This window comes from Labrus bergylta, chromosome 12, assembly GCF_963930695.1.
Source record: "Labrus bergylta chromosome 12, fLabBer1.1, whole genome shotgun sequence".
NCBI classification, from domain to species: domain Eukaryota; kingdom Metazoa; phylum Chordata; class Actinopteri; order Labriformes; family Labridae; genus Labrus; species Labrus bergylta.
Window position 1 is genome coordinate 2533835 of NC_089206.1, and position 14941 is coordinate 2548775.

The window sequence follows — 14941 nt, forward strand, 5'->3', positions numbered from 1 at the left end:
TCAACTGTAACATTCTGCATTAAACCAAACGGTGCCTTCACTGCCATGAAAATCTGAGTTTTTTTCATATATTAATGTATCTAGATGAATAGTACGGTGGCTGGGAAGTGCAAAGCAAAATTACAATGTGTGACACACTTTTGCAAAATTTGAGACAAATTTACATTTTAAAAAACAAATTTACAAGATGTGAAACATTTTTACAAACGCCAGACTCCTAACGAAAAGGGTATGTACCAAATACCGGAAGTGACCCGAAAGTTATGAAACGAGGAAATTTGTTTAATAAAATGTAAATGTGATATTTCCTCGGTAAAAGTGTTTTGGTTTTGTAGTTTTGTTTTATCGAAATGTAAAAATGTTTTTGAAAATGTAAATTTGTCTCAAATTTTGCAAAAGTGTTTCACACTTTGTAATTTTGCTTTGCACTTCTCAGCCACCGTAGAATAGGCTTATAAAACATAATACATCATTTTCACCAGATGTTATTACACAATAATGTATCATCCCTTCGAGTGAACTGAGGATCCTTAAGTTAAAAAGGTTCAGGTTGACATAAGGCTGCAGAAAATGAATCTCAACAGACGTCACAGATTTGAACTTTTCATGTCACAATATCACTTTTTGATTGCTTCCTCTTAAAACGTGGCTCGTTGATTTCTGCAATTTGACGTCACACACTGAACTGCTCTTCTGTACTTTTTGCAGCCAATCTTTGAGATGAATTCTAACGAGTATCGCTTCAGAATTTGTTAGCAAAGAGCGCGACTAACTAGTGTGTTATGTCCATATCTGTTGATGTGTGAGGGGTGAGGGGGCTTGAACATATTGAATCTGCCAGGGAGGGGGGGGGGGGGGGGGTCGTTATAGGGCTGCTCGAGTATGGCAAAAATCCTAATCAGGATTATTTTTGATTGATATTAAGATCACGATAATTAAACATCTATTACATTTTACAACTTAAGAGTAAACGCTCTTAACAGTTAATAATACGTAATTAAATGCAAATGATAATGTGGAATAATAAATAAACTAACTGGGTTCTTCAGGTAGTGGTGATGTACTCTTGTGGTCAACATATAACAACAAACACTTTTACCACAACATGTGATCAAAAACGAGCACAACATCGCGGCACAATAATAGTTATGTCTCGATTATCTTGTTTTCATGATCGTGTAAAGGCAAAATCGTTACTGAAATAATTGACACTTGATTAATTGTCCAGCCCTTTAGGACCCTTCAGAAAAAACTTTGGGAACCAGTGGTAGGCCAATCCAGTAGAAAAAGAAATACAGATAGAAAAAATAACAGACTTTAAAAGCGCTGTTTATGCAGAGTTTTATCTCCTGACACATTTTTCATCAAATCTTAAACAACTACCATCTATGGTCTGTATTTACATTTTTTCCTAACAGCATGCTTTGGTTTGCAGCGTAGCCAAACGCCTCCCCAAAGGGCTCGGTGCCCCACGTCATCACGCACTCTTATTTCCGGCCAATGAGAGCCGAGGAGGGCGTAAAGGTCTCCCTCGCCGGGTAAAAGGGATTTGACAGTTGCAGGTCTCGAGTTGATCCACTTCACTTTGACTTCCTCAGTGGGTGCTGAGACCATGGCGGCGGCGGCGGCTGCTGCGTGCGGCCAGCCGAGCGCTGCGATAACGACCTCCGTGGGTGGTAAAAAAACGACGCACACGGGACGGGAACACAGCCGGAGGAACCGGGAGAACTCACGCCGGAGGCAGGCTGCTCTTTTGTTTCTCAGTAACATCTCTCTGGACGGGCGGCCGGTCCTCGGTAATCCCGTTGACACTGTTGGGAACCGCTACCACAGAGAGGCTGACACGGGGGGAGCCGACCCCTGCTGCGCGTCGGCAGCGTCCCCGGATCCGGGCAACAACAACAGCTACGGGACGTTCTCCCATTTGGCAGTGACCGGGAGCTCCGGGACGGTCAATCCTGCCACGGCAGTGAGGATGGGACTCCTGAACATACCGCCTATTCTCGTCCTGCCCTCGGACACGGGGTACAACGACGTGGGGAGCGCGGATTTGTTGCTGGACTGCCGCAGAGCCTCGTCCCCCTTACCGGGCAACAGCAACCTGCTCTCCCCGTCCCCGACCCCGACCAACAGCAACCAGCTCTCCCCGTCCCCGTCCAACAACAGCCTGCTGCCGTCTCCTCTGGGACCGCGGAAGTCCTCAACCTTGCTGTCTGTCCAGAGCTGTAACTCGGTGTCCTCTGAGCCCAGACAAAGGTGAGAGACCCTCAGCTGGGTTTTTGTTTTTTACGCGCATGAATACGCGCGTGTGATTCATGAACGTGAATGTCTGAATGTTACCTGGAAGTTTGAGGGAGGAATTTGTTGTCATTGTCACACACACACACACACACACACACACACACACACACACACATAGGGACCCCCTGTTGTGAGGCTGACAGTGGCCTTAAGTGGCTCATGACTTTGGATCTGATGTAGTGCTTCACATTAGTGTGTGTGGTTTCCAGTCATTTCACTGTCGATTATAAGGAACTTTTGAAAGTGTGTCACTGATGGTGATGCAAATTTTCCTCTCTGTTTATGTTCCCTCCCTACATGAAGGAGGTCACACTGGATTCAAAGCTTTCACTGTAGGCATGAGGATGTTCTCAGTCATAACATGAGGTGATGAACATCTCACTGAATGAGTGATATAATGTCACAACACAGGGAGGCGTCTTGACAGATTTTGTAAACATGACTCAGCTCACTGTTATAATATCTTTACACTTGAACTCATTTCTGTCTTGTTCATTAATTCTCATTCAATATTGTCGCTTTTAAATGAAGGTTTTTTTTTAATTGTATTGAATAGGTAAGCCAACATTATTTCTTATGACAGTATTGTGATTTTTTTTTAACCCTTTAGTCTTTAAAACATTTCAGAAAATAAGAAAATCTCACCTTCTAATGTGATTTATTTCATCCGTCTCATGATTATAAAATACAAATCTGTCTTGCTTTGTTTCTTAATGAAATATTCTGCACTTTTATGTCTTTAAGAAGTCATGCATTTGCTGACTTGAGCATATTCATATCCTACAAAACCATCACAGAAGGTTTTGTAGGCTAACCAAATCAAAATAAGTTAGCTGTACTGACTACTTTAACATTACCAATGTCAATGCACCCATGATCATTTCTCATAAAACTGATCATACATCCACTTCATGTTATTGCCAAACATATATATCCATGTTTTATTTATAATGACAGATACAATATCAATAGACAAACTGAAAACAGCAATCCAATGCATTGCATGCATTCCTCAAGATCTCTGTTTTGTTTTCTCAAACCTTGTTCTAGACCTTCAGATCACCCTTAAATCTTAATAACACCATAAAAGCATCATCACACATCAGGAAGTAATAGCAGGTACAAACTTTGAATATCCGACCACCATGCACTTCCTCTTTAAAACGCAGACCAGACCTTTTCATACACTTACAGATCTATAACATCTCATACATCATGCAGAAATATGTTTTGCTCTTCTTGTTGATAATTTGAGTTCCCTCCTTGCACACGTGTTCTCGTGAAAAACACAAGGTTTAGCAACATGCTGTGGTAGCTAGTGACTTTGTGGAGGGGGAAGTGGAACCAGCGGGAGGGTTAAAAAAAAAACCCACAAACAAACGGCGTGAAGTTTAGCCGTTTACTGCGGCACAGTGACCCAGAATCCGTTTAATTGAAGTGTCTGCTGGGACTCTGGATTACTTTAAGTCGTCTCCGTTAAGAAACAGAGGCAGACAGAGACAGAGAGGAGAGTGTTCAGAAATTAAAGATGGAAAAATGAAGTTGGTCTCGACTGTGTGGCTGTGGGTTTTTTTTAAGGAAGTGATTGACAGTGTGTGAGTGTGTGTGTGTGTGAGTGTGTGAGTGTATGTGTGTGTGTGTGTGCTTACTCATCTGGCGGTGGTTGAGACATGCTGGGCCCGTGTGAGTGCTGATGGATGGCTCGGCTCTCGTCACCGCGTTGGCAGAGAATCAAAACCCAGAGAATGTCAGCCCTGCAGCGATAAACACTGCTTAACCCATTTACACCGAACAACAGGCGGGAAATCGGCAGCAGATAACAGCTCGTCGTTCAGGCTGCTGCAGCAGACATCCACAGCTCCATGCTGACACTTGATTTGTTCACACGCAGCAGCTCATACAGGATTTTATTATATTTCATGTCAGGCTGTTTCTTTTCTTCAGAGTGACATTGGAACACTTGATTTGTTGATTTCATTTTTTGACTCATCTCACAGTCTCTTTTGAAGCTGGTGACAGATGGGACTGGAGGCGTGATGTGTTCGGGTACCAGTCTGTACATCTGCCTGTCCCATGCTCGTGATTGTATCTCCGGAAAAGCCTGGGGTGACAAATCTTCTATTTTGACCTTGGGTTTCTGACTGATTCCCTTTAGTAGATCAAAGGTCAAAGTCGTTGCAATCCCTCTAAAACGGTTTCGGTCGTAATTGAAGAATCCAAACACAGTTCTAGAAATCAGTCCTGTTCCAGGTTCTTGTGAGCGTGACATATTATACAGTAATACCTTTAAATTTGAATTGATTGTTTGGAAGTCAAGGGGCCTAGTGGTTCCCTGTGGCCAGGGGTTCAAGTCCAACCTCGGCCATTTGCTGTACGTCTTCTCCCCTCTCTCTCTCTCTTTCTGGCATTTCCTGTCTCACCTCAGCTGACTCGTCTAGTGGAGGCAAATTCATTCTCCTGAATGCAACATCGCAGAAACATCTGGAGGGACTTTGAGAAAAAATATATTATTAATTCTTCCGTCTGAGAGGAACGTAATGATTACTAGTTGATCAGCAGACAATGTGTTCTCATTCTAACCCTTGCGTACCTGTTGGCCTTTCATTGCCTAAAAACAGTCACACATAGAGAGAGACATTGGCCCAATCTCGATGTCCACCCTCACACACTCACTGACTTTGGTGCTCAGTGCCGTCCCAGCAAGTGTTTGAGGGATCTCTCGCTGACTTTACGGGTCCTTTATGCACCCTGTCCGTAAGTGGGCATATCTGCAGACTTAACGTGAGGGAATTACCCAGAGTTCATAGCATTGTGACGTGAAACATATGATTTCCCGGGGAAGCCCGCAAGTATGGAAAGGTAAACAAGCACCATAAAACGGAGAAAAGGTAGAGACGGTAAAAAAAACAGGAAGGTGAAACCACGCTCTATTTACAGTCTACTGAAAAAGTTTCTTTGGAAACGACAGCTAATTCAGAACTCTACTGCAAATCTATAAACAAAAACAAGAGAGACAGAGAGCATATTAGTCCCGTTATGTTTATAAAATAAGATTAACCTTTATTTTTCCCACAACGAAGACATTTATATATAGGCCTATATTGAGTAGAACTTCATGGCTGTGAGTGAGTAAAGTGAAAAAGCGTAAAATGAGCTTTTGCTACATGACATCATGTAGTCATGGTTACAGAGAAGTTGCAAAGTGCTGTCCCATTTGTATTTAACCGTTGGAGCCCTCGCAGCCTCATGCACTCAATCACTTTCCAGGTGACGTCAGTAAAGTCAGTGAGGGCTCAGGGTTTAGGGAGGACATCGATATTCAGCCATGTGTCCCAGTGGTAAATAATCATGATGGGACCTGAACTGCTAAATGTTGCCTATTTGTGCAACTTTTGTGGGCTCGGGGTAAAATGTTCTGTAGAATACTTTCTGGCCACAATGATTGTGTCGAAAACACTGATGGATATATTTCAACTTGACTGATTGACTGGCAATTAAAACTAATGATTTTTTAGATTTTAAAGTACCAACAAATGGCGCCAAAGATCCTGGAGTCCACGATGACACGTTGCTTGTTTAGTCAACTCAACAATCCAAAAAACCATCTGCATGCAAAATCTCACATTTACTAACATCCTTACATTTGATGGACGCTGAAGCCCCTCACATGTTTATATTTTATTAAGATGAAGTTTGAACCATTTATTGCACCAAGCAGATACATCACAGCTTTAATGAACACGTTTCAATGGAACGATTGAGCTTTAAGTTTTACATTTGTGCTGCTGCAAGAACCCTTTCTTTATTGAGTCATTAAAAGTTCATCTGATTCCTACTCATGAGCTACTTGAACATATTAATGTTGAGTGTCTTTCCGTTCGCTGTCGCGGTTTGTATCGAATAGAGCAGCTTCCTCCTCCTCCCCTACACACTTCCTGTTGTAATGAAGTTGGCCGTCGTCTGATACTCTCATCAGTCACACTCTGTCTGTCCCTCTCTCCGTCTGTGACACGGCTCGGTGTGTGAAGTCCTGCCAGCCAGCTAACCACACACACACACACACACACACACACACACACACACACACACACACACACACACACACACACACACACACACACACACACACACACACACACACACATTTCTACTGTGTTCATGGTGACAGTGATGTAATGCATATCTCATACCGTTGCTGCCAGACAACTCCATGACTTACTCTTGATTTTTCTCCTGAACGCCATTAACCCTTAAAGGCTTTATATGGGATTTTTTGATCCAGCAGATGTCGCCCTTGAGCACCAGCATGAAACCAAAACAACTTGCGCTGCATTGTTGTGTTAGCGTGCTAATGCTAGCGATCTTTATTATGCTGGTATCTTCACACTGCATGTAAATTTACCTGAAATGAGCGTGATCTAGAAACACAGTTAAGCAGTGAGTACAGTATGTTATTCTTCTTTTCTCTAGTCCCTCAATTAAACAACTTTTATACACGAGGGGAGGAGTCAGCCGGCCGTCCTGGCGATGTAAACAAAGTGAAGATAGGACTCTGAAAACTCTGAAAACATCACAGACAGTGGGACTCGGGTGTTACACCCATTGTAGACAGTCATGACTCACAGAGTTATTTTCAGAGGATATACTGGATTTATATTATATTTAAATGTGAAAAATCACATATAAAGCCTTTAAACTGAAACATAAGTGTAAATCAGCCTCTTTTCAAACAGAGAGGATGTGACTCCTCACTCTGAAGGACATCACAAAGATACAAGTGCAGGAAGCAGAGGGACACAGTGCAGAGGCTGAGCTGAAGGGTTTTGTCAGTATTATGACCTTAAGTGTGTGTATGTGTGTGTGTTCATGTGTGTTTCGGCCTACCCTGAGGTCTGTGATGCCTATACAGAGCATTACAAAGGACACGGTTGTCCTTTTTTCCACAGAGGCTGTTTGCAGTCAGCTGTCTGTGTGAGTTCGGTCGAGTGTCAGTTATGTCGTGTGTGCACTGAGAGTCTAACGCTGTGTTCACAGTGAAAGTGTCAAAGCTTGAAAACAGCGGGAGTGGTGACAGGCGGCATCGCTTCTGAGTCACCTGAAATGTCCCCACTGTACTATCGCTTCTGACACAAAAAACAGCGTTTGTATTTATTGACTGATTCCTGTGAAACTGGGTCATGTTCCTTCATGGAGAAAATATGTCCTGGTGTTTCCACTCTTCTGACAGCCATGGACCTGCTTCACTCCAACTCCTGAATTTATTATCAGTCTTTATTAGACTATCGTTATTATAGAAGTTATCGCTAATATTAGACATATTTCTGCTGCTAAATCTTCAGTTATTTCCTTAAGGTCTAATTTTCACGTTACTGTGTTATTACTTCTCCCTCGTCTCCGTTTGTTTGCTTCTATCCGTCCCTCTCTTTCCGTCCTCATCTGGTCATGGAAGACGTCTGTGGTTCTGCTCGAGGTTTCTGCATGTTAAGAGAACGTTTTTTTTCTTGCCTCTATTACAAAGTACTTACTCATGATTAAAGTTGGGTTGTTAAAATAAATAGCAGAGTTAGGCAAAGACCTCCTAAGTGTCATGGATTTTCTTTTTTAAATTGATATCACATTAATTTCATTGAAACTGCTGCTAACTAGAGGCTGGTTAGGAAGTTGTGCAGCTAGCTGTTCAAGCAGCCAGATTCTCTCCTGTCTCAGAGCTCATTGGATTTGCTGGCAGGAAGCGATGCCATAATCGTCACCAGTAATGGAGGTTGGTTTGTTTTGGGGAGCGACAGTGGTTTAAATGGTGAAACAAAGCATGAGATTGGTTTGAAGCAGCCACATGGTACTTTCACTTGTCGTTGGAATAAACCAAAAGAGTATTGTGGATACATTAATCATAAGTAGATTGAGTAGTCACTTCCTGTATACATTTATTTTCTATACCTGCTGATTGAGGTTAAAACTCGACTGCATCAACTCTCCAGTTAATACCTGGGTCGAGTCGTCCTACCTGTGTTTGACTCTAGCAGGATTAATGGCTCCCCTGAGCAGTGTCGGCTCGATTTAGCTTTATTCAGCTGGAGTGTAGTGCACACGTAGTCTGTGACACCAAGCCGACCAGGACACTGAGGATTCCCCACCAGGCACTTAGCCTCAGTTTGTTTCCACTTTACAACCGATTAGTTAACAAGTCCTGTCACACACACATAAACTTTCCATTGATACACAACTTCTCGGGACTCCACTCATTCGCTCAAATAGAGCTGCATCTGAAAGTCATTGACATCATGGGCGATCCACAGACAAACTGAATTGTTTTTCTGTTTTTAGAAATGTTCCTCCTTCAGACGACAGCGTTTTGATAACAATCGCCATGCACACGGATTTGCAAAATGACTACAAATGCTGTAGTATACATGCCAGACCAGTAGTGGGCGGACTGACTTTGCAATGAAACAACACGCTCATGCTAACTTTGAAAAATTGCTTGCACATAAACGTTTGTGTGGACGGACGATGAGGTGCAGTTGACCCTAAACTACAAAGTCATTACATTTCAAGAAAATGTTGACTGGGAGTCGTGGCAGTCAACAGAACTTGGGCGTCCACCATTGTTGTTGTAGTCCACCAGGCGAACATTTGTATTAATAGTCCCTGATTTCTGAAATTTGACGTCAGGAGAATCTTAACACCGACAGGCCTGCAGTATATTTTTGTCTTTTTGTGTCTTTGCTTTGTCGTGGATAAATGTGCCTTTCCTCTGTTCTGAACACTTAATGAGGTTATTGTGGGACTTAGATGATCAGTGGCTGTGCCAGGGGGGAAACACTAAAACCCTGCTGACCTACCTCTCACACCAGGTGAGGAGACGGTGCCAGCCCTGTTTGGCTGAACCTCCCTCTGGAGAGGTCAGGTGTTCATGAATGATCTCATGGAGTCAGTGACGTGGACTGTCCCAACCCTCCACACGCTGAGTAATGAAGGTTGTACACGCCTCATATTAAGATTAGGAGTTTCCCCCCGATGACATCAGACCCAGAAGACTCGCTGAGATTATTCACTTATTAAGTGACGTTTGCTGGATATGTTTCAGGATCTTTGCATCAACACGGTCAAAGGTCTTTTTATGTAGCTCCCTGCTGTGCAGTGATATCCATCCATGGTGCTGGTTTACATCTAGGTAGAAGAGCAGTGTGGTAGTAGGCATTAACCGGAGCCACAGCACCAGCTAGTGGCCGGGGACTGCGTTACAGCTCAGACATTTTACTGACATTTTTGTCCTAAATTAATAAAAACATTCATTATTTAGTCAACTTATCATTCACATCCCTAAAGAAGTGCACTCTATTATTTAGAGTGATATTTTTGTTGCAAATTACTTTTTACCTTACTGTCTTAAAGATACAGTATGTAGATACCGCCACCAGGGGGCTCTCAACCAATACTACAGCAACAAAAGGTGACGTCGAGGCCAGCGGGGAATCATGGGAGTTCCCTCTACTCCTCTGTCACATCATGTTTACATGGACGGGACGGCCTTGCATAAAGCTGTTGTCAAGGACTAGAGAGAAGAAGAACAACATACTCACTTAAAAGTCTTTCGATCACGATCATTCTGTGTCAGTTTACATGCAGTGTGAAGCTACGAGCTACGAGTTTGTTTTGGTTTAGTGCCGATTCTCAAGGGCGACATCTACTGGATCAAAAAGAGGCTCGTTCTTCCTTTAAGACAGTTTGCTGAATCCTGAGATCAATTTGGCTATTTGGTCTTTTTATTTCTTCCTCGTCTGTATCCAAACATTTCAAATGTTGACTGGTGCATCCCCAGCTGTTTGACCTCTGTTTGATACGTGCACAAGCACATGCCTGACACCCACAGGATACTCTACATTGACTCAGATTTAAACAAAGCTAACATATGGAGCCAGTTTGTGAAGTCTTTCACTCTCCCCCGTCTGTTCTTCATGTTTTCTCCTGGGGTCCCTCCCTCTTTAACTCCCTGCAGAGTAAACAGTTGAAGGGTTCGGTTCTCTGATTGCTTTTTTTTTTTTTCAACTCCACTTTTCCTGTTTTTGTTTTTACTCTGTTTTAGCTTCTTCTCCGTCTCTCTCTCTTTATCTCTTTAGCTCACACGTGTGTCATGCTGATAAGATGTTTGAAATGCTGACGCTCATAATGGTGGTGACTAAAGCTGCTCCAATGTTTTATTCATTTGAATGTCACCACGCTGCTATTTGAATGCCAAAACATCCTTTTACAGTATTGCCTGAATGTTCACTTTTGTTCCATGTACACCAGCATGGGACAGCCATGGCAGCTGCAGTTACTCTGTGCTACTCGTCTGATGAAGGCGAGGAAATATTTTGTCTAATTTACCGGCAATGTCAGCACAGTTGATGTGTCTAAAGCTTGTGTACAAGCAGATACATGTAATGAGTTTCGCCCTTTAAAGGTGGAGTCAGTGGCATTTAGCGGTTTGTAAACACAACATCCAAACTGGGCTCGTCACCCTCAGGAGTGCACGCTCACTCCAGGACGTATGGTGAACGTTTACTACCTGTACCGACACTGCAAGCTACCGCATGCTAACCACCGGTGTTAGTCACCTGCCTGTCCAACAGGTAGCAGACCAACAAAAGGCCAACACAAAGGGTCACCCTCGTTTCAGAACGAGCTTTACCTGCTTTGGTGTTTGGCCTCACTGGGATTATGTGTCCATGTCTGTCACATTCTCAGGTTTGAATCACGTCCAATAGCTGATTTAAATCCACTCCTGAACTCACCTGTGCTCTGTCATTGGCTGGAGGAAACACACCAGCTCTCCATCCACATCTTGAGTCAACTAAAACAAAACAAAACGTCTGTCATAGGAAAGAGTCTCTGCAGACACAGTCACCACCACATGTGTATGGAGGCCCAGAAGGGTTGATTGAGCATTACTTTTGTATACGTATATATTTTATTTATTAGCCAAAAGCTACTGACTGCATCTGTAGATGTTAGATCAGTGTGGCAGTGACCCAGAAACACACATTGAAACACATCAAAAGCAACTGAACCTCATGCTGAATGTGCCTGAAGAAAAAGAAAACTTATCAGATTCAGCAGGAATACTGATTAGACACACCCTCTGGACACACACACACACACACACACACACACACACACACACACACACACACACACTCTATGACTATGAGGAACAAAATGTAGAGAGGAGAAGGTATCTGACTGACATCATCTGTATGTCTTGTGTGTTTCAGTGTGTGTGTGTGTGTCTAAACATGCATGCCTCCCCGTTCCTCCACACCCTAAACACACACACACACACACACACACACACACACACACACACACACACACGTGATCTCTTTGTCTCTCCCTGCTCACTCCGTGTCCTCTCTAATAAATCAGACAACAGCCTTTTGTCTTTAACACATTGACTGGCATTCTTTCTACACCGACGTTGTTGTTTTGAAAACGTTCTTTTTCACTCTGAAACAACTAAAAACTACAAGAAACAGTGAATCTCTTCTTTTTACAATCCTCCATCTTTGAAGTTAGTTTGAAAGCTGTTTGGTATCTCTGTCAGCTCCAGTAGAAGGTCGCTTTTTTAAGGTTTATTTTTGACTTTTATAGGACAGTGGCTAGAGTCAGAAATCTGGGAGAAAGAGAGAGGGGAAAGGAGCCACAGGTCGGACTTGAACCCGGCCAGCCCAATTGGAGGATTGTATCCTCCACATACAGAATGTGGCGCGCGCACTAACTAGTAGGCTAACACAGAGCTGCATGATCACTTAGAGTATGTATTTTGTCTTAATCCTGAAAATGAGATGTATTCGTTCGAACAGCTGACAGGTGCTTCAGGTCTTTGTTTTTGTTTTCAGACAACACATATGATCGAGGTTTAAAGACACTGCTAGAATTTACAACAAAAACAACAACATCACCCTGCACGGTTCCAAAAAGCAAACGTTTCACTAGAGTTAAACATTTGTCCAGTTGGAAGAGTGTGCTCGAGACGCCCTGCTTTTCACGATGAGGAAATACGAGTTAAATCTGGAGGAAGTCACACTTAGGCTAAAAGAAAAAAAAACACCAAAAGTTTTCCTTATTTTGACTCTATCAACCGAGGAATTTGCACAGCCACCCGCCTCAAGCGCGTGTCCTGCCCTCACTTTGAGTGTAGATCCCTGAGAGAGCCTGAAACAGAGCAGTGCAGCACGTCTTGGACATTGTTAACCACATCGACATATGAAACAGACACTGCCATTCTTGTGCAACGCGCTCGCTATAGCTTTAGCTTTGCTCAGGTGCAATGAGTTCACGGTCAGAGAGCATGCAGGTAGACAGGCAGGTAAACCAAGTATCCCACGATGTCACGTGGGTCGCAGGGCCTGCTGCAGCCACATGCAGACACACATAGAGAAGCGTGACCTAAATAAACTGCATACATACATGATCTGAAAGTGTTGTGTGGGTGGAACACCATCAGTGTGAACAGACCACTACCTTCTGTGACCTTAGGCCTGTGCGTGCGCGCACACACACACACACACACACACACACACACACACACACACACACACACACGCACACAGTCTTATCTGTGTCGCAGATCTGTGTGCAGTATCTGGTGGTTTGTGAACATGCTAGTGTCCTTGGTTCCCCTGTGTCTGCCCTCTGAGTTTCCATGCAGTCAGATGATTTCATTATAAGCAGATTTAATTGATCTGGTTGGTCGGCACATAAAGCCCTTTAAACGGGTATTTTAGGATTATAATCAAAGTGATGAGAACCAGATTAGCAGAGGTGGATTATACACATGGATCTATCAAAGATACTCTGGGCATGTAAACAGCTCAGTGTGGATGGATAGCATGCAGGGGCTTTTTAAAATGACAACAACAACTTTTACATTTTGAGTCTAACTAAAAGAATACTCTGTATGAATGAATGAGCTGTTGTTGTGTCTTAACCGAGAAGTGAGAAGTTATTCAACAGCTAAAGAATCCCTAATTATTGACTGTTTGAATCTATAAGGGCTGTTAATCAGTTAAAAATGTTCCACCTTCTTTTTCCTGCTTAAACATTTCAACAGAATCTTTTTGTTTTTGAGATTTTGTAGGAAGAGCCTCTCGTCTTCTTGGAAGCCGTGGTCGGCATTAATCGCGAGTTTGGGACTTTTTTTGCCCGATCCAACAGCTGATAAAACTTGACAAAATGAACAGGTGCAGAGATAGGAACAGGCATCTGAAAAAAACACTTAAGGCTTAATTCATAGAATTTGGTTCGTTGCTTATAGTAAGCAACTCCCCACCTCATGACTTTGAATGATCGACACTTACTGTCGCTCCTAGCAACATCTTTCACGTCACACATATTGCATTTTGTTCAGGTAAAACAAAAACTAACCTACACATTTAGAAAAGAACAAATTTAAGTCAAACCACATTATTTCTTTGCATCCTCGTTACTGACACTACAAACTAAAGCACTACTGCTGAAAAATAAGAAACAGATAACCTTTTTTTTAAGACTAGACATCAGTGTTGTAGTCCACACTAACTGAGACCAAGACATATCTGAGACAAGAGTGCTCCGAGACCAAGACCAAGACAAGACCATAAATATCACTTAAAAATCATCGTCTTGTGTGCAGGGGGCGTGTCACTCACTTAAACCATAACGCAGCCGGAAGGAGGGGATGAAAATCTAATTATGAAGAAGTAATTTCTTGCTTTAGAAAGAGGTGTTTTCCTTCTTATCACAGTAATGATGTGGCCAAATAGTCTCTCAGCCTTCCAAGACGGAGACCTTCAAAAGACCAATTTCAATTCACTACAACAAAACTAAACATTAAAAGATTCACCAAAAATGAATGAGGTTTGGTTATGATAAATTTTGACTGTTGACTGTGTTTTCTTACTTTGAGAAGTGTAGTTTAACTGAATGTCTACCTATTAGATATTCTTAAAAGAACCAAACAGGTTAGCAGTGACAGCATACTGAACCCTCCTGGCTCTGCTGACTGCTGTGGTTTTTATTCAGGAGGAGGATGGAGGGAGAGAAGAAGGGATTAGAAATGAAGGCTGAATTTTTATTCACTGCTGGAGGAGTTTGTTAATCTGGTGATGTAAGACACACAACAGGCCTGCTGGTGTGTGTGTGTGTGTGTGTGTGTGTGTGTGTGTGTGTGTGTGTGTGTGTGTGTGTGTGTGTGTGTGTGTGTGTGTGTGTGTGTGTGTGTGTGTGTGTGTGTGTGTGTGTGTGTGTGTGTGTGTGTGTGTGTGTGTGTGTGTGTGTGTGTGTGTGTGTGTGTGTGTGTGTGTGTGTGTGTGTGTGTGTGTGTGTGTGTGTGTGTGTGTGTGTGTGTGTGTGTGTGGGGTGTGTTGCTCAGTCAGAAGTCCTTGTAGTGTAATCTGTGGAACGTCCAGCGTCAGTCAATGTCAGAGGTGTGGACAGACTGTTCTTACACACTGCTGCCTGCTGTGTGTCTCTGTGTGTGTGTGTGTGTGTGTCTCTGTGTGTGTGTGTGTGCAGTCTGAGGATTTAGACAACAGGACATTTAATCTATGGTTGCTCGTTGGTCAATTACAAAGCGTGTGCATGTGTGTGGTAAGGATTTAGAGAGGGAGGTATTTAA

The 14941-nt window shown here is 42.9% G+C and overlaps 1 protein-coding gene across 6 annotated transcripts in view; it reads left to right on the top strand.

Annotated features, from left to right (window-relative positions):
• Positions 1-1590: 1590 nt before the first annotated feature.
• Positions 1591-14941, top strand: part of cables2b (Cdk5 and Abl enzyme substrate 2b) — a 35697-nt gene continuing 22346 nt past the window's right edge. For all 6 annotated transcript variants that reach the window (XR_010667520.1, XR_010667519.1, XR_010667521.1 and 3 more), the window contains exon 1: positions 1591-2256. Coding sequence is in view for 1 of the 6 variants with exons in the window: in XM_020657084.3 (XP_020512740.2) it covers positions 1613-2256 (644 nt within the window). In the remaining 5 variants the exon portion in view is untranslated. The remainder of the gene's footprint in view (positions 2257-14941) is intronic.